The sequence below is a fragment of the Canis lupus genome, chromosome 15 (assembly GCF_003254725.2).
Source record: "Canis lupus dingo isolate Sandy chromosome 15, ASM325472v2, whole genome shotgun sequence".
NCBI lineage: Eukaryota > Metazoa > Chordata > Mammalia > Carnivora > Canidae > Canis > Canis lupus.
In genome coordinates, this window is record NC_064257.1 from 12,605,910 (window position 1) to 12,631,396 (window position 25,487).

The 25,487-nt window shown below is 35.2% G+C and overlaps 1 protein-coding gene across 3 annotated transcripts in view; it reads left to right on the forward strand.

Annotated features, from left to right (window-relative positions):
- Positions 1 to 10,978, forward strand: part of SPATA6 (spermatogenesis associated 6) — a 144,034-nt gene extending 133,056 nt beyond the window's left edge. For all 3 annotated transcript variants that reach the window (XM_025420157.3, XM_025420158.3, XM_049094130.1), the window contains one exon: positions 10,731 to 10,978. In XM_025420157.3, coding sequence (XP_025275942.2) covers positions 10,731 to 10,911 — 181 coding nt within the window. In that variant the 3' untranslated portion in view covers positions 10,912 to 10,978. The remainder of the gene's footprint in view (positions 1 to 10,730) is intronic.
- The last annotated feature ends 14,509 nt before the right edge of the window (positions 10,979 to 25,487 follow it).

Here is a 25,487-nt window from a genome sequence, read left to right on the forward strand (position 1 = left end):
CTAGTGTAAGAACCACATTTTGAAAAGCACTGTTACCAAGCAATGTTAATGGCTAAGCTTTTGATTACCTGAGATTATTTTGGCACCTCTCAAGTAAGAGTTAAGCAGAGTATCAGAAAAGTTCTGCTTACACATTTTTAAAGATTTTTTTATATTCCTTGTCACTTCTCTTATGTACATATTCAGACTGATAGAACCAAGTGGTCAGGCCTTCAAGACCTTTTATAAGAGTATATTTGATATTAGCTCCAGAAACTACTGAAATGATCAGAATATTATTTTATCCCTAAGTCATATTATATATTAGGCCAAGGAGTCCCTCTCCTACTTTCCATCTCAAAGATGAGAGAACCTGCCCTCAAAGTGATCACCCATTTGCTTAAGGCTTCCATCAGCAGAAATCAAGAGATTTGGGATCTTTGCTTAATATCACCCCTCTGCAGACACACATTGACACAGAGGTCCTGAAGAAATCTGCATGGACTCCTGGAATGGCTGAGTGATGAGCTTAGCAAATCTTCTCTTCCCCCAAGCAACAACTAGATAGAATTGTCAAAAACAAAAATTTTTAGGACTTTGAAAATTAACCAAAGGCATATAACAAATTGAGAAGCATTTCTCAAGAAAGTCTGCTGAGCCTTAATAAGGGCAATAAGGAACCTAGGGCGTTTTGCCTGGAACTCCCCATACCCAGCTCCTTAGGGCAGTCATGCTAAAAGACTGGGCAGCTCTGCTGACAGAGGAGGCTGACTATATGGATCAGAGCATGGGAAATCCCATGTGCATGGAGATGAATAGAGACAATAATGATCCCACTGGCAAAGTAAGAGAAGACTGAGGTCTCACTACTTGTTGGGACAGACAGCAAAGATCCAGGGACCAGCTACCCAAAGTTGGTCTTGATAAAGTTGTACTTATCCCTGGTAGTCTGGAACATTATGTGTATGTGTAAGGTTGTAAATATGTTCAGGAGAAACTAGAGAGGGCCTTTGGAAGCCACTAGTCCATGGCTGAATGTGAGGCCTTGTGAAAGCAGAAAGTAATATCCAGGACAGACTTGTAAACTGGATAAACTTTGAATGTATATTCCAAGGCACACATAGATCCATTAGCAAAAGATGGAAAAAGCCTTTCTGACCAGTCATTTGCTCGTCACCAACCTATGCTGACTCAGGAGCAGCCCCTATGAGTCCAAGCTTAAAAGTAGAAACAATATTTTTCTAAAAAAGAAAAGGAGTAAGAGACACCAGAAACTATACAGGACAAGGAAAACAGACTTAAAGTATTAGTCTAGGCAGGACACTAAACAAATAATCAAAAACAAAGCCCTGGTAAGGTCAAAATGTGCAGCTTTTGTCTAAAATATTGTTTTTTGACAAAAAATTATGAGATATACAAGAAATAGGAAAATCTAACCAATACAATTGAAGAATGAATTACTATAAACTGTCTCTGAAGAGGCTCAGATAATGGATTTAGCAGCTATGTTCAAAGAACTAAAAGAAATCCTGTTCAAAGAATTAAAAGGATATAAAATGGCAGTGACTCATCAAAGAATATCAATATTTTCCTTAAAGATTATGCCCAGGACTCAGTATTTTATCTTATTTTTTTAAAGATTTATTTATTTATGATAGACATAGAGAGAGAGAGGCAGAGACACAGGCAGAGGGAGAAGCAGGCTCCATGCCGGGAGTCCAACGTGGGACTCGATCCCGGGTCTCCAGGATCAGGCCCTGGGCCAAAGGCAGGCGCTAAACCGCTGAGCCACCCAGGGATCCCCAGTATTTTATCTTATGATCGAGATATGCATTGTGCTTATCATCCATGGAATATAGCAGAGATTCAGTGTTTTCTGTAGAAAGAGCAGAATGGGAAATTGAAGTGCCCGTTTACTGTATGCATTAGCCTATACATTCTAGCCTATACATGGAAGTCCTATGTCTTCCATCATCTTTGAGTATAAAATTCATTTGGAAGAAATTTGTTATCAGAGAGTTGTTAAGTAACCTTTTACTTCAAGTACTTTGGGATTAGGAGCTAGATTTTGGAAAGAAACTACTACCTAGGCTGACTTCCTTCTCATATTGCCTATCTTTTAGAAAATTTTAGGGTGCCTGGGCAGCTCAGTTGGTTGAGCATCTGCCTTAGGCTCAGGTCATGATCTCGGGACTTAATATTGACTCCTAGGATCAAGCCCCACATCCAGCAGAGGATGGCTGGGGCTGGATGGCAGGCTGCTCAGCAGGGAGCCTGCTTTTCCTTCTCTGCACTACCTCATGCTCTTTCTCACTATCTCTCTCAAATTCTTAAAAAAAAAAAAAAAAAAAAGAAAGAAAGGAAAATTCTAGACATTTGCAGTGGTAGCCTTATCAGTTCTCAGAGTGCTGAGATACTTTTTAGTACCTGCTATGTGTATTTCAAATTTCTTCAGTTTTCAGGATGTTTAAATTTCTCCATACTGTTGTGTACTTTTGACATAACTACTTTATTGGAATGTTAGTCCTAATTAAAAACCATATATGAGTGATGCTTCATACAGATGGGAACTGGTAACAAAAAGAAGTAAGGATAAAAATAATTTTAAGTTCATTATTAGAATGTGAATTGACCTTTTAAGACTATTGCCTAAAATTTTTAACCAAATCTTTTATGGAACTATTCAGATAAACTATTTTCTATTTACTTATGCATATTTTTCAGATTACTAACAGTAGAAATATGCTCAATATAATGTTTTAATTGTGAAATTATTTGTAACAGAACTGAGTAATTTAAATTTTGACTATATATGTTTTTAAGTTTTTACATATTCCAGAATAGTTAACATACAATGTTATCTTAAGTTTCAGGTGTACAGTATAGCGATTCAGTAATTCCATGCATCACCTGGTGCTCATCACAACAAGTGCTCTCCTTAATCCCCATCACCTTTTTCACCCATCCCTCACCTCTGCCCCTCTGGTACCTAGCAGTTGACTATATATTTTTGAATAACAACAGGCTTGACTATAGTTTTCATCTCTTCCCTCTGGGGCACTATCTGATTAATCTGATGAATCTACTAAGATGTAGTAAATAGCCAAAAGGCTGTCTTTAATATTAACAAATTGAAGAAAAAAAATCTAAATAATGTAATGTAATACATGTAATGTATTACATGTAATCTAAATAATGTAAATAATATACAGACTTAAAATCTCTCAAATAACTAAAAATAAGCCTTCATTTTTAAGTGAGAAAAATGTTGGTTCATTCTAATTAGAATTCATGGGATCTTGAGTTATTAACTCAAGTATCATAAAATCCTTTTTCATTAAATACTTAAGATTTAATTTTTCTTTTTAAAAAATGTTTGTCTAGAAGGTATATTGATATTCAGAAATACTGAGGGTGCTGCACATTTATGTGATTTTTCAAAGTGTTGTAAAACTTGCAGTTTAGGAGTCTAGAAAAGTCTCTGATGATTAGGACAGGGCAGTGTTGTATTCATTTTTTTTTGTATTCATTTTTTAAGACAAAAATATGACCTTGGTAATTAGACTTAATATTGACTCTAGGGCAGGGTGCCTGGGTGGCTCAGTGGTTGAGCAACTGCCTTCAGCTCAGGTCATGATCCTGGGGTCCTGGGATCAAGTTCCACATTGGGCTCCCTGCAGGGAGTCTGCTTCTCCCTCTGCCTTTGTCTCTGCGTCTCTCTTTGTGTCTCTCGTGAATCAATAAAATCTTAAAAAAAAAAAATTGGCTCCACGGCATTGTCCAATGTTCAACTTGTTGCCCCCTTAAAGAATACTACTAAGCAGACAGAATGGTTTTATGACTAGCAAGTCTTGGTAGACTAATTTAATTTTTAAAATAGATTATAAGAAAGTGATACATTAAATATAACTTTTAGTAAGAATTGTGATTTTATAACATTGTCAGCAAACAAGTAGGCAATTATGGTCTGAACTAGATAGTGTTAAATGGACTGCTGTTTGGATGATGACACATATGAGATTATTTACAGCAATCCCAAGTTAGGTTCAAGAGCCACAATAAGTACTAGTTCATGATATTATGCTTGAACTGTAGTTGTGTGAGCTGCTTTAGTGATAACTGCTTTTAGGAGTAAAAAATATGTTTATTATTTTTTAACCAGGGCAAAACATGAAAATACTCCTGAAGTATTATTACAGCTGTACTCTACATTATTTCAGGTTTATATCTAGTTATCTTTATTCGAAGTATGAGAGGGAAGTCAGAAAAGAATAATAAAACAAATGAGATGTTCTTTGTGTATATGATAACAATATTGTTTAACTTGCATTCGTAAAACTGGAGGGATGACTTAAAATACCAGTTTAAAATACTATTTTTTGTGTTTAAATAAAGACTGCTTGTCCCCTATACACATATATTTTTTTTCATGGAATGCTCTTCTTTTTTTTTTAAATAAAATAATTTTTATTGGTGTTCAATTTACCAACATACAGAATAACACCCAGTGCTCATCCCGTCAAGTGTCCCCCTCAGTGCCCGTCACCCACTCACCCCCACTCCCCGCCCTCCTCCCCTTCCAACACCCCTAGTTCATTTCCCAGAGTTAGGAGTCTTTATGTTCTGTCTCCCTTTCTGATATTTCCCACACATTTCTTCTCCCTTCCCTTATTAAAAATATACATATATGAGACTAAGGAGACTTTTAAAGTAATCTTGATTCAATTTCCCACCCAGAGTAGGAATCCCTTCCATGTCCTCCCATTGTCGGCTCATTATTCCCTCCAAGATAAAATTCTGTTTGAGTTCTAACAGTTAAATCTTACTTTAGTCTTACCTCTCCAGATATACCTGGTATTTCATGATACTCCAAACTGTTTCATGCCTTGATTCTGTTAGAATATGATGCTATGTGTAGCATAGCATGTAGATTCTGTTAGAATATGATGCTATGTGGAGACAGATAACTTCTGTCTTCTTGTTTATCTAGTAACTGCCTACTTATTCTCTAGGACTAAGCTCAAGTTTTTCCCTCATGACCTCAACAGACCGTTAGGTGTTTTCTCCTTTATCCTGCCACTTTCTCTCATATATTTCATTTCAATTACATTTTTCTCTTGTAACAATTTCGTTATGTGTCTATCTTGCCATCTTCTATTAAATGTGAGCTCCTTGAAGGCACAGATATGTTACTTAACTTTGTTTTTGATTGCTCATTAAGGTCTTTGACATGTATAATAGGAGCTCAATTTAGAAAAATAGTTCACATATTAAAATTGGGTTCTTTATTAATACTGATCAGTTATATTGCTAAAATTATTTTATTTAAGTAAACTCATATTTTGTGATATTTAATAACATGTTTAGATAAGAAAACATGTTTAGATAAGTGATCAAGAGAGGAATTAATAATCACGAAAGCTGTTAGACTTTATTTGTTGTTAGTGGCTCACTTCTACATATTCTTAGTCATAGAAGAGAAATAAATGGCCTATAAGTAACCAGTGTTCAGTAAATTTCTTTGAATATACTTCTTTTAATGTTTACTATATAGTCTGCTGATAGGAAAAGAAGATAAATGACCAGATGCAGTTTTCTTCCCTAAGCTTTTTTTTTTTTTTTTCCCCTGTAGAAGACAAGTCTCTGATTCTGTGCTTTCTAAAGTATAGACCAATGACCAATGACCTCAGCATCACCCTGGTACTTGTTAGAAATCCAAATTCTTTGACTCTCCCTCAGTAACTCTGGAGGGTGAGACTCAATAACCTGAGTTGTAATAAGCCTTCCAGATGCATATTATAATTTGAGAACTATTGCTATTATTTATCAGTAAATTTTTATGTCTTTAATGACGTTATCTTTATATGGTATCTTTATTTTATTAATTTATTCATGAGAGAGAGAGAGGCAGAGACACAGGCAGAGGGAGAAGCAGGCTCCTTGCAGGGAGCCCAATGTGGGACTTGATCCCAGATCCTGGGATCATGCCCTGGGCCGAAAGGAGACGCTCAACCACTGAGCTGCCCAGGCGTCCCATTATATGGTATCTTTAAAGATACAAGATACTTTTCAGATTTTATTAAACCATAATATATACTCTTCCTATTATCTGTTCTGAACTCCAAGACTTTTGAATGCTTCCATTCCTACTTTTCATCCATCCATCCAGTGCTCTAAAAGCACACATCACATCCTCAAAACTATTCTATGTGTTTGGTCATTCAAAATTTTGGTTAATAGAAACCTTTATTGAGTATTATGGAAAGGAATTTATCTCTTGTATTATATAAGCATCTTTAATTATATTGTCTCTTAGATCACAGTTTTAAAATATAGAATATGTATCATCATCTTTAAAGTCACTTTCAACTCTGGTTCTTTGAGTACAAATGGCAAGTGGCCAATTTTATAATTCTCATGGCCTTCCAGTTATTTCTTAGAATTAATATCTGTGGGTAGCGTATCCATCTTACCTTCTGACCTCTTTTACAAATGAGTATCACCTTATAGACACTATTTTGTCTGAAGACTATGTATAGAGTAGTATATGCTTGGTCTTCATTTGACACTAATATAGGAAATATAGGGGTTTCAAGTGAGTTTATTCTTTTCTAAGCAAAAAATTAATAATGTCCTTTTTCTCCTAGTTCATGCTAAATTGCCTAAGATCTTTCTCTTCTTTGCATATATGCTAGGCCTTATCAATACTTAGAATTTGAAACTGTCCAGTTCTTGGATATTATCCTAGTCTGTTCTTTTTTGTCTTTTTTTCTTAATAGCATTATCATAAATGCAGTATATCCCTACTTAAGTAGCAAGTATAAGTTAATTAAAGCAAAATTCACTGCATTAATAAAATACAATCCCTTAAAAGTAAACATTTTAATGGTATATGGCATTTATGCAGTATTTTGTAGAGCTTAGTAGGAATTCACAAAGTGCTTTGAATAAATGAATGCTGGAGATATTCATGGTAAAATAGAAAAGTTTAATTTTTAAAAGCCTATTACTATAATAAAACATTTTAGTATCACTTACAGTAATGAGAAATCAGAATTGACTTAATATGTTCACAGTTCATTAGAGAGCTAATGCTTTCATGTCTGGAAGTAAATAACATTTTTTTAGGATTCTGATACTCTTTGTACCTATCTGTGGGCCATATTAGGACCTGTTCTGTGTTCACATCTCTGTTTTGCAATTCAGGCTTCCAGGCTGAACTAATTTCCAAATTCTCTCCAGAGAATTACAGTATTGTTTACTAAGTTGAAAAATTTTGCAATTTTAAATGGAAATTAACTCACTGCCAAATTTTACAAGACCTAAAAGCATTAGAATGTGTGTTTTGGCCACTTTAGCTCTTCTTTACCTTCTTTACCTCTTACCAGGTTCACATTTGCCTCTAAAAAGCTTTCTGAATTTTATTTATTCATTCCAAGCCACTGAGGTGATACTATTTAAGGCATCTTTGAGACATGAAAAAAATGTATAATGGAATTAAAGCAGTAGCAAATCTATGCCAGATAACATCAAATATACTAATTGATGATAGAAGTGACAATTTTGCTTACAATCTTAGAAGAAATCTATACAATGATTTTTAAAGTTAGCAGCCCTGCTGTTGCTTACCTCTTTGAGAGCTGGGTGGTGGTTTGTGTGTTAGAAATTCAAACTACTGTTGAGTAGGTTTATCATAGTAGAACCAGCCTAGCAACTAAACAAAATGTAAAATTCAGAAAAGAACATTATTACCTGGCCATCAGCATATAGTAAAGTTGATGATTGTGGACAAGGAGATAGGGACAAACTTGTGTTTTATGGAATTTTAATTGGTTCATGACTTCTTGCAAAAAACAAATAAAGTACAACCAACCAAGCAAAACACAACATAGTGGGATCCCTAAAGTAGTATGAGGGAACACAGGCAAGTGTGGGGACCTCGGCTGGTAGATATGGTTGTGGAGTCATGAAAGATGTAGAAATGTTTCTATTAATATATTTGTATAAATGTTTCTATTTGTCAGTGTGTGAATCATTTGACTCAAAATGTCCAAAAAAAATGTTGTAAGTGACAACAGGAGTTAGGCTTGTGAAAAAAATGTATGAAATCATAAATTGTAGTCAGTGGCCAGACTATATTTTCAGCAAAGCTAATGAAAGAAATGTGGTAATTATATCAAAACAATAGCACTGAGACTTAGCTAAGGCCTTTTGAAAAATTTTAAATATTATACTGACATTATTAGAAATTGTCTTAATTATGGACAAGACAGAAGTAATGATAACCATATTTTAAAACACCTTTGTTATCCTAGAGACTATACCATTTTCAAAATTTTCCAGAATAAAAGAGGCAGTGCCAAGTGTAAAGAAAGTTTGACACGATCTAGTAAATATTACTAGAAAATATGAGGTAAAATTTCATTTTGGCAACGCCATCAGGAAGTAGAAAGACCAGTTGTCATGGTTCATTTGTCATGGTTCACAGAAGTGAGTTTTTGAAAACATACAACATATATTAATTGTAACAGAGGAATATATTTAAGTTTTGTGCATCCGAAATTGTAATAATAATGATAATAATAAATGAATATGCATTTACTCACTATCCATTTTAATAGACCATTATCCATACCTCCAAAGTCACCTTATGCTCCTAACCAATTGCATCTCTTTCTATAAAGATAGCTGTTAACATAGTTTTCTATTAATCTTTTTTTCTTTATAGTTATACCACACATGAATCTATCCTTTAGCAATAAGTTGTTTTATTTTCCTTGTTTTAAACTTTATATAAATGTAATTATAACTGTGTATTGTTTGAAATTTGCTTCTCCCCCCCTCAGTTGGTTTTTTAGTTTCACCCACATTGATGCATGTGGCTATAGATCATTAATTTTCCTTGCTGCATATATACCATTGTATGCCCATAACATTGTATACATATCTGATCTAATGTAGATGAATATTTAAGTTGCTTCTAGTTCTTAGCTTTATTACAGGGAGTGTTGTTATGAACATGTCTGTACATGTCACTTGGTAGACATGTGCAAGAATTTTGCTGGCATACCTAAGAGTTGGATTACTGGCTTGAAATTGCATGTTCAACCTTGTTGGGTCATGCCAAAATGAGTGTATAAATGTTCTCATGACTTTACATCCTCATGGACACCATGTCAAGCTCTAAGAATGATAACCCAGCTACTCCATGCCTTTTTTCATGGTCTCTTTTATTGTGTTCAGCTGATAGATTGAGTTCAGGTCAAATACCAAATTTTCCTTAGATATACAGCCCTAAGAGTACCTGTTTTACAGTTGACAGTAGAGGTAACATCATTAGACTAAGTCAAGGAAGAAATTATCTGTTTGAAGTGAGATTCCAAATGTACGTTTAAAATATTTGTGACATTTAATAACCAGAACATAAAGTTTTATATGGCACAAATTTTGTAAGTTCTAACATGCCTGAGTCTTCATTATAACAAGTAGTTAATTTATTGAAGTAGGTCAAATATTTATTTAAAAAATAAAAGTCAGTCCTTGAAAAAGATAACATTTTATTTCTAGCAAATGATATATTAAGCCCAGAACTTAACGTTTATGATAGTAAAATTGTAACTTTGGTATGTTTTTAAAAGTACTATCAAACCTTCAAAAAGAGTTGCCTGGGCAGCCCAGGTGGTTCAGCGGTTTAGAGCCGCCTTCAACCCAGGGCCTTATCCTGGAGCCCTGGGATCAAGTCCCGCGTCGGGCTCCCTGCATGAAGCCTGCCTCTCCCTCTGCCTATGTCTCTGCCTCTCTCTCTCTCTCTCTCTCTCTCGAATAAATAAATAAATAAATAAAATCTTTAAAAAAAACAAACAAACAAAAAACCAAAAAGAGTTGCCTTTTCTTCTCTATTCTCATTATAATTAACCTAGTGCTGGTCTATTTCACAGCTTCCTTTCTCCATGGTTTTTTTTTTTGAAGACCCTCAAAATTGGATCCCTGTCACTTCAAATACAGACTTTTCTGCCTTGTTTTCCATTTTCCAGAAGTGCTATGAAGCACTTCAGGTGAATTTCCTAATCGCCTTTGAGGACAGTAGCAGTATGCTATAGTGGAAGGGGCCTCAGGGCCATGGACGTGGGATCTCATTCTCTTCTGCCAGCTGCTAGCTGAGTGGTCAGAGACAAGTCCCTTGACTTCACTGAGCCTCAGTTTCCACAGCTATCAACTTCAGAGTGTCCTCAGATTTTTAGATAAATATAAAGTACCTAGTAGTTTAGTGTCCCATGGTAAATAACTTCAGTGTGCAGAGTAAGCACTGTGCTATGCACTTTACACATATGTCTTTGATTTTTAAAATAATACTGCAAAAAATACAGCAGAGGAAGCTGAGACTTGGGATGATTAAATAAATTGCCCCCATCCCATAACTTATAAAGGATTGAGCCATTATCCAGTTCCAGGTCTGCCTGACTTCGGAGGCCCAGTGCTCTCGTGACTGGCCATCCCACAGCGTCTGCACTCGGCTTTTACTACATTATTTCTCCCCTCTGAATTCTTTGTAACTCTGTCTCTCTTGCACATTTTTCATTTTATTGTTTTGTAATAGTTTCATACAAATAGGGTCACTCTTGAAGACACAGACCTTTTTGTCTTTTATTTCTCACAGCCTAGAGTATCACACACCCATAGAGTACTCAGTAAATATTTGATTACCTCTCACTGAGTTTCACCAGTTTAATATTTTATATCCTTTTTTATAGCTCATTTCAGCGGCCACGTGGCACTCTCCATTTGGATGATGGTGAATACTGGTCCAACAGGGCAGCCTCTTATAAAGGAAAATCCCACCGACCCGTCTTTGAGAACAGCATGGACAAGATATACAGGAACTTATACAAAAAGGCCTGTAGTTCCGTTTCTCATACACAGGAAAGCTTCTGATACCATCCATGATAAACTGTATGGGTGTCTGTGTCAACTTCTCAATGAAAACGTTTGATGTGATCAATATCTGTATTCTTTTTTTTTTTTTTTAACAGGTGGTTCTGAGTACCGTAGTTAGAAGTGAATAAGTTCATTGCTTCAAATGGTAAATTATTCTAGGCAGTCTTCTTTTTTTAATCACAGGAGAGAGTGCTCTGTTCTCAAAGTCAGAGCTCTACATCACAATTACAACTTCCAATCTGATTATGAGAATGATGTTCAGCCACACGTCTCAGGTCTCCTACAAATCCAACAATAGATTCTCTCTAGAAATGGTCTTCTGCTTTAACCACTTTGCGATTTTCTTTTAATCTGGTTATTTTGTCTAAGATTTATATTAACTCCCTTTTCTTGGTAATGAGCAAAAAGATATACTGTACAGAAATGAATTTCCTAAGTTTAAACCCTGTTTTAGCTGGTATTTTCTCATTTCTCCCCCCTAAAAAAGACTATTTGCACTTCTTAGCTAGTAAGATCTAGTTTTCTTTTTAAAGTTTATATATAGTCATTCACTTCCTCTTCTCTAAAAGAACTAAGTTACCTACAATTCAGTTAGCTAGAAATAGCAGTGGCCATGTATGACCCAAAATGTAAAAAACTGATTTTTAAAAATAGAATTCTTTATGTGATTTTCTTTTAAGGCCATACCTTTTGGTGCAACCAGAATCAGAAAATAGCTTTTATTAGTAAGCATGTAGAGACTCCAATTTTAAACTCTTTAGAGTTTTCATAAGTACAGAATGGCTCAGGAAAGTAGTATCTTTACTTAAAAGACACTGGGAACCATAAAGGAGAGTAAAATATTAAACAGAACATATTGTCCTGGGAAGTCTGGTAATTGATAAAATTAGCTTTTCTCCACCCTCCATACACACACCTGCGAGGCCAGTGAGTCTTTGAAGATATGAAGAAATCGGTTACCTCATATTTACCAGAATAAGTGGAGGGAAAGCAGAGAATAGAAAATCAGTAAACTTGGCTTACAAGGTTGAAGAGTTGACTACAAGGTACTGTTCTCTCATTGACTCCACCTTTGGTTAACTGTAGTTATGATTTAAAAGGGGAAGAAAGTGGGACTCCATTTAAGTTGAAATTCACATGTAAAATTGAGTGACTTGTTTTTGTATTAGGAGAAAATATATAATACCTGTTATCTAATAATAGGATTTTTAAACTTCATGTTAAGAGTGTTCTAGTATGGCCATCTGTGATGTGTTGGAAAGTGCATCAAAGAAAGGGGCCAAGAGGCTTTGGCTTTAGTTCCATCTGGCCGTTTTCCAGCTGACTCTCTTTAATTCTCTGGGCCTTACTTTCCTCAGCTATCAAATGAAGAGAATAAAGTGGATCAGCATTTCCCAAACCATGTTCTGTGGACCTCTGTTCTGAGAGATGGCTGTAGGAATGTAGATACAGGTATTTCATTAGTCATATAAGTTGAGGAAAATCTATGCACTAGACTCGCACTCCCTGACTTAGAGAGTCATAGGTAGGATGGCGGGAACCAAAGGTAGTGCTACTGATACTGGAACAGCGGTTCCAAACTGGAGCTGTCCAAGCACACTACTGTTCTAGTCATAGTAAACACTACCCTTTTGGAGGCACTAGAAATCCTAGCATAAACCTGTTTGGCTATAGCATCTGGTCTGGAGTCTGACACATAGTTAGTTCTCATTAAATAGTTTTTGAATTAGCCTGAGACTTCCTAAAGTAAGTGTGTAGCAGTACTTGTCATTATGGCGATCCTCCCCCCTCCCACTCACCCCCTCAGCTACCCGCACTTCTTTCAGATGTGCAGTCTGTCCTCAGGTCCCTGACACCAAGCAGGGAAATGGTATACACGCGATCACTGAGTTACTCCCTAGCTATAAGCTGTAGGATGATGTTTTGTACAATGGGTATTTAAAAGTCAACATTGACTAATGCTTTTGGGTTTTTTAACAAAAAATATCGTCAGTGAAACTTAGCATGTTTTGGTTTTGTTTTTGTTTTACATGTGGAAACAAATGAAAAATTGTTCCATTTAAAAGATCCTGCTTGGTAAAATAACAAATAATGAACTTCAAAGAAAATTTCACTGTCCTAGGAAATCTCCTGAGTGAATAAGTACATCAAAAATTATCTATTACACCTATAACTTATATCTGCCATTGGCTATACAAAGGCCACAAAAAAAAAAAAAGGTCTCAAAGGGGAACTTCAGAATATGATATTCTAAAAGACATTTTTGCTATGGATTACGTTTGACTTCTCTCTGAAGGATCAGGTGTGAATTTCCATATATGTTGTGTCTTGGCTTAGTGTCTATTTCCATTCCCGGGGGGGGGGGGGGGGGGGGGAGTGGTCTTTGTTGCTGTCCCTAACTACTACTATGACCCTTTAAATTTGAATAGTTGTCTTTTCTCATTGTAAGAAGCAGAAAGTTGTAGTTGTTTATTTCTTTAGCCTTTTAAAAATATTTCTTATAATCTAGTAATATTCATTGGACGTAGTATGAAAGATAAATTGATCTTCCTTTTAAGGTATTTTCCTTTAAATAAAAAAAGTCACCTGGGAATTTCAGGAAAGAAGATGTCAATTCAACTGAGATAAAAGAGGTGTGTGTTTGGACAGAGTGAGGTCTGCATGGTCCCACTACTTGTTATACAACCTTGTTCAAGTCATGTATCATCCTTCTTGGAGCTCAGTTTTTTTATCTGTTAGGTGATGAAGGGGTTAATTTAGAAGGGACTTTTAATGTTCCAACACTTCTATAATTGTGTAATTGATTAACATGGAAGATAAACCAGTTCTAAGCAGCAGAGTTATATTGTAACTTGAAAGATTAAGCCCCTGATTAAAAATCTAGAGCAGAAAGAGCATTCTCATTATTGTGTTCTTTTTCCAATAATAGCTTTATTGACATATAATTCAGATACTATAAAGTTTACCCTTTAAAAAGTATACAATTGCATGGTTTTTAGTAAATTCGCAGAGTTGTGCAGCTATTACCACTAGCTAATTGTAAAATATATCATGACTCCAGAAAGAAATCCTGAACCCATTAGCAATCACTCCCCATTCCCTTCTGTCCTCACCTCCTGGCAATCAGTAATCTGCTTTCTGTCTCTGTCCTCTTCTGCCTTTTCATATAAATGGAATCATACCATATGTGACCTTTTGTGTCTGGCTCCCTTGACTTAGCATAATGTTTTCATGGTTCATCTATGTTGTAATGCGTGTCAGTATTTCATTCCTTTGATCATTAAATAATAGTCATAATGCAGCTGCACAACACTCAGTTGATGAGCATTTTTACTATTCTCACTTTCGGGACATTATGGAACGCACTGGCATGAACATTTGTGTATGAGTTTTTGTGAGGACATATCTTTTCATTTCTCTCATTTGTAAACCTAGAAGTGGAATTGCTGAGTCATGCAGAAACTATGTTTGACATTTTGAGGAACAGCCAAATTGTTTTCCAAAGTGACTCCACCATTTTACAATTTTTGTGTGTTTTTTTAAATTTTACCTTAATCTTAGGCTAGTTACACATTCAAAGCATTCATCTACCCATTTGTCACATATTTATTGAGCACTGTGTTTGATGTGTATAAATTTGTTAAATGTACCTTCCCACAAGTGTGAAGAGTCTATTGAAAAAAGACAAATTACAATGTATTTCAACATTTACAGTGGTTTAGTAAACTTCTACAGTAGAAGACTACAAAAATGGGGATAGGGCATTCTAGCTTGGTGCAGAACTTGCAAAAGGATGAAAATGGGGCAGGGGGGAGAGCATGATTGTTCAGGAAACTCCCAAGTGCTTTTCACTGGAGATGGTCTGCAGGGATGCAAAAGCTTTGGGAGGATATGTTGAGTGCAGTAAGAGAACTGCAAAGAGAATGACAGGCCTGGAGCAGCACTGGTGAAAGAGGTGACCTTTGAGCTGGACACTGAAAGATGGGAATGACTTTTGAGAATAGGAAAGCAACATGGAATAAACTAAATATCGATCAGATTTTATGAGGGTGAAGGTGGGATAGAGGGAAATATCTACTAATCAGTTAAAAATAAAGATCTAGAACTTGGGAGAACTCAAAAGTAGAAAGTGGATTTTTGAAATCAGATAAAAATAATGAAGTGAGAGAATTCTTGTCCTAATTTGTACATGACCATAATAGGTGCCTGACATGAGTGAACCTACAGCAGTGGCATTTTTTCCTATTGTTGAGGCGCTGGTGGTTAACATGTTAGAAGGCTACCCTTTTAGAAATTAGGAAAAATAATAGAATTATATTTCTTTTATAATTAGGAAAAATAGCTAAAAGTTCATGTGCATAATGAGATAAGAGAGGAAACCCAGCTTTCTCTTAGGAGTTATTATGAGTGATACACTTAGTTTAATAATGTAAAATATCTTAGACAACCAGAACTGGTGAATATTCATCCATTTAATAAGTATCATTGAAGATTTACTCTGTTCCAGGCAATCTGCACAGCACTGACTGATCAACCAGAAATAAACAAAAACACAGTTCCTGACCCGAGTTTGTGGGAGGAAACTGACATTTACTTATTACAGTAAGAGAAATACTATAATAGATGATAGAAATGGTATAAAGATGAAAAGGAGGTTCTAATTAATTCTTAAAGATGTCATATACTTCAGACAGAGATAGTAACTGAAATTAGCTAGTATTCTATCTAGATGGCCCGGACAGCATAAGCCTTAGAAAATCACTAGGATTTTTTAAGTAAGAGAAATAACCCAACACAGAACAGATATGAGCTTATATACTGTCACTCCTACCTTGTTCTCTACAGGTTAACAAAATTAGTTAAGCTCTTATTCTCTTTACCAAAAATAACTACTTTTGAGGGGGGAAAGGTCTGTGTATAAGATATTCAAGAAAGTACATTTTGCTGTATTTTTATAGACCACAAAAGAACTGAACATGCGTTAGTGAGATAAATCAGGATTCTTAAACTCAAGAAGCTTATTTTGACTGTTGATAGAGGGTCAGACAAACAATGAGTGTACCTATGGATTTCCTTATTTTTACTCTCATTATGTTTGATGTAGGCTTTTCTAGCCCAGGAGTATTTCCTCATCTTTGTGTTTCCAGCCCCACAATCTGGGCATATCTTTATTATAGCAATTATCAATACCTTTCTTGTGTGTCTTTTTCTACTGGTCTAGGGCCCTGTTTACTTCTGTATCTGTGGCACAGAGTAGTTGTACAATGTTTGTTGAATGATTGCATGAAAGAAAAAATACATTAAGGGCCACTGAAAACAATACCAAACCTAATTATCTGGATATAAGAAACAAGAAGATCTGATAAGACTTGCTTTCATCTAGTTTATCTATACCTGTAGCCAAAAAGAGATACAAAGGAAAAGATAAGAGAAAAATCCTAGTTGTACCATGGTCCTCAAGAAGAAAGAAATAGTTCATCATTTGGGAGAGTTGGGAGAGTTAGTGTTTATGTAGTGCAATCTATTTTTCAAAAAAGTACTCTTAAGAAAAAAATCATATGATGGCCTTTTTGTTTGTTTCTCAGCAAATGAACCGAGATGTTACAGCGATCAGGTCACTAGGGCCAGCTGCTCTGCTGCTGCAAGGGGTGATAAGTACAGGGTTAGGCAGGACCAATGGAGTTTAATTAAATCCCTTTCATGAAATGCAAATTTCATGGTTCCCAAGAAGTGCCTTAAATGTTTTGTCATTTACAAAGCAGTACATTTTTGACAGAAGGATTGAGTAATTCTCCATCTTCTAGCCTTCAGATGTAACTGAGCTACTCATTCTAGAAACTATGGCTCTCTTGATTAATTAAGAGTTAGTGTATTAAGTAAGGTATTATATGAATATTTAAGCAAAACTGTCTCAATGAATTACAGGTTTTTTAGACTAATATCTTACACTTAGTATGTTGCATTCAAGTTATGCCAATTCAAGTAAATGAGCCTGATGGAGAGAATGTGCCTTCTAATTTATATACTATATGAATGTTTACAGGGTATGGGGGGAGGTGAGGGTAATTTTTTAATTTTTTTTACTTCTCCTCCCCATCTAAATGTCATCTTTAAAGTTCTTAGAGTAAGGGAATTAAAGTAATACCTATTTAGGGCCACCACCTGTACTTGGTGATTTATCAATACATTATATTATTTGATCTTCACAACAACCCTATGAGCTTGGGTAGGTATAAGTAATCTTGGTTCTACAGACTGAGTAACCAAGGGTCAAACTGCTATGACTGGCGAGTGATAAACACAGCCAGTAAATGGTTCAGCTTAAATTTGAACCTAACGCAGTTCTGCCTCTCAACAATAAGTAGTTTAAAAACTCAGCTTGTTGCAGTTAATAACATTTTTAAACGGTGGGGCTAGTGTCCCTCAGAGAACTGCTGTAGATTACAACCCCAATTTAATTAACATTAATGCAGTAAAGCCTAGGGCTATTCCCAACATCCAAACAGTAAAAGTGAATAAAGAGGGCATTTCATGAGCTAAGGTAGAAGTTGGTGGAAGTGTATGAAAGGAATGGGATAGTTCCAGGTAAAAAGACCATGTGCTTTCTGTGAAGCACTAATTACCCTCTTTGAGTAACCACATGTTCAGGCATCACTAACACTTCTCTTTTTTAAACGTTTTCTTAGCTATAATTGATAAGCAGAACTGTACCTATTTTAATATGTACAATTTGATAAGTTTGGACATATGCAAACATCCGTGATACTATCAACACAAACAAGATAGTAGACATATCCAACACATTCCAGTTTCCTCGTGTCCCTTTATGTGTTAACTATAGGCATCATGTCATACAGTAGTTCTCTAGGACTTACTCTTCTTCTATAACTGTAACTTTATTATTAACAAAGGTATTATCACAGATATGGTTTGAAGATGTTTTCTCCCATTCCATTGGTTGCCTTTTTCATTCTGTTGATTGTTTTCTTTACCATGCAGATGCTTTTTGATATGGTTCCACTTGTCTATTTTTACTTTTGTTTCCTTTACTTTTGATGTCATATCTAAGAAATCTTTGCCGAGACCAATGTCAAGAAGGTTTTTCCCTGTTTTCTATTAGGAGTTTTACAGTTTCAGGTCTTATGTTTAAATCTTTGATCCACCTTTTTTTGTGTGTATGGTATAAGGTAGGGGTTCTAGTGCCTTCCCTCCTTCCTTCATTTCTGCATGTGAATATCCAGTTTTCCTAGCACTATTTATTGGAGAAACTGTCCTTTCTCCATTGTGTATTCTTGGCACTCTTGTCAAAAATCAGTTGGACTATGTGTTGCTTTGTGTCTGGGCTCTCTGTTCCATTGCTACAGGTCTGTCTTTATGTCAGTGTAATACTATGTTAACTACTGTGGCTTTGTAATTTAGTTTGAAATCAGGAAATATGATGCCTCCAGCTTCCTTGTTCTTTCTTAAGATCACTTCAGCTGTTCTGGGTCTAAAGGTTTCATATGAATTTTATGATTATTTTTCTAGTAATGCAAAAAAATTGCCATAAGGATTTTCATAGGCAGAGTGATGTATTTGTAGATCACTTTGGGTGGTATGGACATTTTAACAAGCCACATGGTAACCAAAAACACACACAGACATCTAGAAAGAAGATACACAGAATAAAAAGAGAAAGAAATCAAAGCATATCCCTACCAAAAATTAACAAAACACAAAGGAAGACAGCAAGAGAAAAATAAAGGGACAAAAGAACTATAAAACAGAAAACAACAAAATGTTTTTTCTATTCCTATCAATAATTACCTTAAATGTAAGTGAATTAAATTCTTCAATCAAAAGATGTAAAGTGGCTGAATGGATAATAAAAGACCCAACATATGCTATCTACAATAGACTCACTTTATATTTAAGGACACACCCAGGCTGAAAGTAAAGGAATGGAAAAAATGGTATCCCAAACAAATACTAAACAAAATAGAGCATAGGTGGCTCTATTAATACCAGAAAAAAAAATAGACTTTGAGCATCACTATATTTCTGTTGCAATGGAAGTTTAAAGATGTTTAGTGTATGGTATAGTTGAGAAGTAAGGTGAGAGAAAACACTTAATGTCCTTGAACTATGTAATAGAATTGAGAATAAGTGTTCTGTTAGAGACTTTTATCAGTGCAACTCACTATTCATTGGGGTGTCTTTGTTTTTTAGTAAAACTAGTGATATAGGCAAACAAAGTGTTGAGGAAGGATTTATATATATATAAGTCTTCAGAACGTTCTACTTCCAGGAGATTGACAGCATCATTGCATAGTAGAAAAGGCACTTCCTCCACAATTTTTCTGAACCTTGTTTTGTCACACCTGTGAAATAGTAAGCATTGCCCTCCATTCTTGAGAGACTTGTTAGAATTAAATAGGAAAAATAAATGTGTGCATTCTTTGATATATATGAAGCGCTATCATAGTTGCTTTTTGGAAATGATCTGGTAAAAGGAATTTGCAATTTCAAAAATATTCCATCTAGCACAATAGCAATAATATTGGTTTTAAAGTTAAACAGACCTCAGATTTCTTTCTCTAAATTTGTCACCTCTGTGTTACTTAAACTCTCTGAACTTGTATTCTCACTTGTAAAATAGAATATATTTTCAAAATGATCATTTATTAAAAAAAAAAACATTTTTAAGTACTCTCCTTGCCCAAAATGGGGCTAAATTCACAACCCCAAGATCAAGAGTTACATGCTGTGCTGACAGAGTCAGCCAGGTGCCCCTGGTTATGGTAATTTAAAGAGTCCTTGCATGTAGAGCACCTCATACAGTGCATGGTGTTCAATAAAGAATATAACAACTAAAATTCCAAGCCAATATAAAGGTAGTATTTTGAAAAATCTTGATCTGATTAGAGAGCAAAAAGTGGAATATGAGCTATATGAATAAATGTAAAAAATATTCAAAATTATCTTAAGATATGAAACCAAATTACTTGGATTTTTGGTATAACTTTTAATTTACTAAGTTATTTAATTTGTGCAGGTTGTATAGTATATGGAAAGAGCTATATATACCTGAGTTTGAGTTCTGTACTGTGGTGCTATCTGGAGGTATCAAGCCTTATTTTTATTATTAATAAAAGGGGAATGATACCTAGAATGATACCTATCTGGGATGGTTATTATGAAGAATACATTAGGGAAATGATGCAAATATATTAGGTAAACGATGCAAAGTGACTAGCATTGTACTTGACAAGCAGTAGATGCTTAAAAATTAGTTAGTACTCTTTCCCTGTCATTAGTTTTATTGTTTTGTGCAGAAATCCACCCAGGCATAGACAGCTGCCTTAACATCATTATTTCTATTTTTAAAAATCCTATTAACCTTGTATACAGTGTGCATTTTATGTAGCTTTTACAAGTGAAACTAAACACATGCCTTCAGCGTCTGACAACATTACCATTTCATCTCTCTATGTGGCTTCCCGTACCTGTGAAGGTATTATTTTTGAAGTAAAACTATATTTAGTTTGGATATATGTCCTATAAAACCAGTTTTGATCCTAGGAAGTTTATTTTGTCCTTCATTTGCTTTAGAATTAACACAGATGTGTTTTATAAATTTTTACATATTTTTTAACTTGGGGGATGTTACAGGCAGAACTTAGAGTAGATTACCCTAATTCAACAGAAGTAGCCCTAGATCGTCTCAGCCAGATAAACATCTCTGTAGCTCTTAAGAATTTGTGATGAATGTGACTGAACAGTTACCTTTTTGAGAAGACACACTGTTTGTTACCAAACAGTGTATGCACACACACACACGTACACATGCATACATATGCACATGTATATATTTTACTTAGAAAGACCAATGTTAGGTTTACCAGGTAATTCTTTAGAAGTCTGAAATTAAAAATTTTTTAATTATAAAAGTTTCCTTTAGAGATCTCAACCTAAGATATAAACAACGTTAAATTTTAAATATACTTCAATATTTTTGGAAAATGCTCGCTAATGAATATTTTAGCTCTTACTGCATATCAACTGCCCATGAAAATAGTCTAGCGATTAGATACAGTCTCTGAAATCATACTGCTAGATTGAAATTCCACCTAATACTGTGTTACCTTAGGAAAAATAACTGTTTTCTGCACATTTTAGTTTTCTCATCTGTAAAATGAAGATACTATTATGCATCCCATGGGGTTATTAGGAAGATTAAATTAGTTAACAAATATAAACGGCTTAAAACATACCTAGCATACGTGGTAAGGGCTCTGTAAATGGTAATTACTGTGATGATGATGATGATGTAGCTAACTATCAAACTCAAGTGAAACAAGTTTTCTGAAACACTTAGTAGAGCTCCCTCTCCCTGTTTTTAATAATATGTTGCTGTTAAATAAAAGGTTCTATTGGAAAGAAATCTGCCACTGGACAAAGCCATGTTAAAAATATTTCACATTTTCCTAAAGGATAGAAAAAATATACTATCCTGTTTCTTCTTTGTGGCCCAGCAGTTGTTCACATATGATATAGTCCTACAACTGTGCTGCATAAAGAATGTGTTTTGGCATAGAAGCTGCAAAATTTGGAGAGGTTCTTGTCGATAATCTTAAACAAAAACAGTCAAACTCATTTCAGTTCCACTGGAAACCCAAGGGGAGAATTGTTTTCGCCAAATGAGAAAAAAAGATGCCAGCTTTTGAATTAGGAAGTATTTTCAAGTGTTTGTGTTGGGAAAATGGAAAAAAAAGAATATTTGACTTCAGTGAATTTTTATCTACCAAACATTCAAAGCCTTGGAAAATTATTTTCACTAAACTTTTATGGTAAATAATAGCTTGTATTTTATGTAGCCTGTTATTTTCACACATTTTTATGTAAGTTATTTTATTGTATCTCCCCATAACAGGTTTATAAATTAGGTGAGGCTGGGATGATGATGCCCATTTTTGACAAATAAGAAGATTCAGGTTTGGTTTAAGCATCTCTTAAGAGTCCTACAGTGGGAATATAAGGGGCTAAACTAGGATTTAAGCCCAAATATTAGTATTTTCTCATAAATATCCTGTAGAATTTTCCCCACTATATATTGTTTGATTTCCCTTAGGCGTTAGATTTAATATTAGACTTTTCAGAAATAATGTTTGATTCATTTATATATTTGGAGGAGGCTTGTTGTCTGTTTACATATTAGTGAATATCTGCAAAATTTGCTTTTCCTGCTCCCTAATCTGCTCCTACCTCTTGGCCAGTTCACCTGCTTATTAACACAGAAAGGGAAATTAAATTAGCCAACTTGTAACCTCTTAGCAGCTCTATTAAAAAAAAAGTTCTGTGGGAATTAAACAATCTAGTTTAAACAATCTAGTTACCATGAATAATTAGAAATTGTCATAGTTTGGAAATAACTTTTCCTTATATATAGGATTCAGAAGTAGAATATCCGAGACAACGCTAATATCGCGGTAGTGGAATATGCATGACAATACAGCATCCAGGTTGAAAGCTGGAAGAACTTTCGATTATGTTCCAGTTCAGTGGTTCCAAACGCTGACTGATTAGAATCACATAGGAAGCATGTTAAAAATACTTTCCTTATCTCAACCATTGGAGATCCTGATGCAGTAAATGTGACTGTATTTTTAAGAGTCTCTTGAGGTGACTGTGATGCTTGCCCAGGTTGGAGGTTCGAACACACGTTGGAGGTTGGAATGCACCTCTTCACAGCTTCCTCTGCAGTAAAGAGCATGTAGGGCTTATTTTGCTGATTTAAACTTCTCCTTTATTTTTTTTTCTGAAGATTTTATTTTTAAATAATGTCTGTACCCAGTGTGGCCCCAAACTTACAAACCCGGGATCAAGAGTCACATGCTTTTCTGACTGAGCTAGCCAGGTGCCCCCTCCTTTTAAAATCTTGTCATCTTGCTAACCTCTTTATACTCTGAATAGTTTTATATTTTAGGCACGAAATGTTTTGAGTTCCAAGAAGGATAAAGGCTGGCCCTTAATTCTCATATGAATTATATACCTTTTGGGTTATCCATGGCGAACTTAAATACCAGGGTGTTTTTCTCCCTTCATCTGAAGAGTTACCAAGATCATTCTTTTATCTATGTACTCGTTAGCAAGCATTGGGTACCTACTGTGAACTAGTTATGGTGAGTGGCATTGGACAAATATAAATAAGACACATCCTGACCTCTCACAAACATGTTATAAATATAGTATGTTCTAAAATGTTAAGTGTAGTGGAAATCTACACTATAAATGGATGAGGGAGATGTTTGGGTGCTATAGGGGCATGAAAGAGGAAGCAATTCCTTCATGAGTAAAGAAAGTCATCACAAAGGAATACCCTTTTATCTCAGTCTTAATAAGTGATTTTATCTGAAGAGGAGAGGCAGGGCATCAGAACTTGCGGGGACATGAAAAAAAGCACAGCCTATCCCGGGACCTGTGGGAAGTTTAGTATAGTTAGCATATAAGGGTACACGGTAAAATTGGGGCCCAAGATGAGGATGAAATGTATATGGAAATAACATTGAGGCCCTTCTTAGTATGCTTTACTATAGATAGTGAATTGTGTCCTCATACCAAAAAAGATCTTTAGGTGCTCAAATAATGCCATTTCCTTCCCCTAGTATCATTACGCAGATACAGTTGACATCCCAAAGGTCATGAGTCAGACAAGAGTAAGGGTTTTGTAGTCTGTTTTGCACTTTTCAGCGTATTTATCACACTTGCAGGGTAAACACTATAGATAACAAAAAAATAATTCTCAAACGTTCCCACTTAATTTTCAGTCTACTTTAGCAGATGGCATAAATGCTTGAAAAGATCACAATAAGAGATACCACAGAGGAATCTATAACTGCTGAAGAATCCATGAATAGTAGCAGTTCAAAAGATGGAGGAACGGGTGCCATTGATCTGAAAAGGCTTCATGAATACAAAGGAGGGACATGAGTTCAGGCTGAAGGATGGGTTGGATTGGAAGAGGTAGGAAAGGAGAAAAGTTTTAAGTGGAAAAATACTGAGCACCCGAAAGGTGTGGAAATGAGGGTTAACTATTGTTAGGGGACAGCAAGTTGGTCCCTTGCCTGGAGCTAGAGTTTTGGGCAAGTTCTCCTTGAGAACAGCAGCCAGTACTGGCAATAAATGTGTCTTCTAAGTGAAACGAAGCCTTCAGAAAATCTAGTAAGAAAGGCTGTTGCTAAATTTACTTTTGATCCATCTTAAAGATCCCGTATAAAATTCTTTAGTTGAACTTTAAAAAAATAAATATTTTGTAATAGAAGAGCACTTTTCTGGCATCAAGATAACTTTCAAACACTAAAGTCATTGCCAGAGATTTTTTCAGCCTAAACTCATGCTGTTTAAATGCATTAGAAAGAGATTTAGATAGCCTTTGATGTTTGATTTAGGCTTTTTTTTTTCTCAAGGGAAAAAATGGAACAGTCCATTGACCCTGTGTGCACAGAAAGCATAATTGTCACGTCCTCAGTCTGTGCGATGCCTGTGTGTCATTCATTGTCTATAGCCAGTGAACTTTTGGGATGATTCCTTCTTGCCTCAGTCAAGAATGAAACTATCCAGATAAGGGCTGCCATTGCTTAGGCATCAGAGATTAATCTAAAAACATTTTCTGGTAACCTAGAATCATTGTTATTTCATATCCACTAAGTACATATTTCAGCTTTAACTGGACTTCTCAAATATTATTTTCTGATTTTAAAAAGCAATACTATATAAAAATTAGATTTATAGAAGGACTTGCTCACATAAAAGTAAAAATTCGAGATAACTTGTATTTTTGTATGTTTTATTTTCATATCCCATGCATTTCTACGAAGTCGTTAGTTTTTTAAATTTTGTCATCTTACTACTTCAGTGTTAATGCCTGCACTTTAGTTTTTCTAAAATGATGCATAATTGTATTTTCAATAGTTATCTAATGTTGCTTTGATAACTATGAAGTGACCTAACCGTTCCTTTATGGTTGGACATGTAGGTTGTTTCCCAGTTCCATGTGTCTGTTATACATTTAAACTGAGGAGAAGCGTGTTTGCACTGAAGGCAGGTTATAGGATCTACTTACGCAATGTGCAAGCAGAAAATAGACGACAGAAGGGTGTTCTTCCTTCCTTGTTTGTTTGTACCAGAACACTCTATTATTTACGTACATTTTAGCCTCTGTGCCATTTTCAGAAGCTTTATTTGTCTCACTTACTTTTTGGTTTGGGTAAGGCTTAAATAGAAAATCCATCTGCGAAGCATATTGTATATTCACATTGAAGGCTAAAAATCCATTTTTAATTAAAACTTTGTTCAGCACTCATGGTTCACTTTGTCCTGTTTTTATTATGAAACACTTCAGTCTTCTTCCTAAAACACATATGTCTTGTACGTTTCAAGATGTTCCTTGTTGCTCACGCAGAACCGGTTTCTTTACGCTGTCAGCGCACTGCCATATGCTCAGGCTGTTCATTTTGCTTCCTTTCTGGCATTTGTGTGGGCAACATCTTGTATGCAATGCAAGTTAGTTTTATTCCCTTCGCTTTTATAAAACT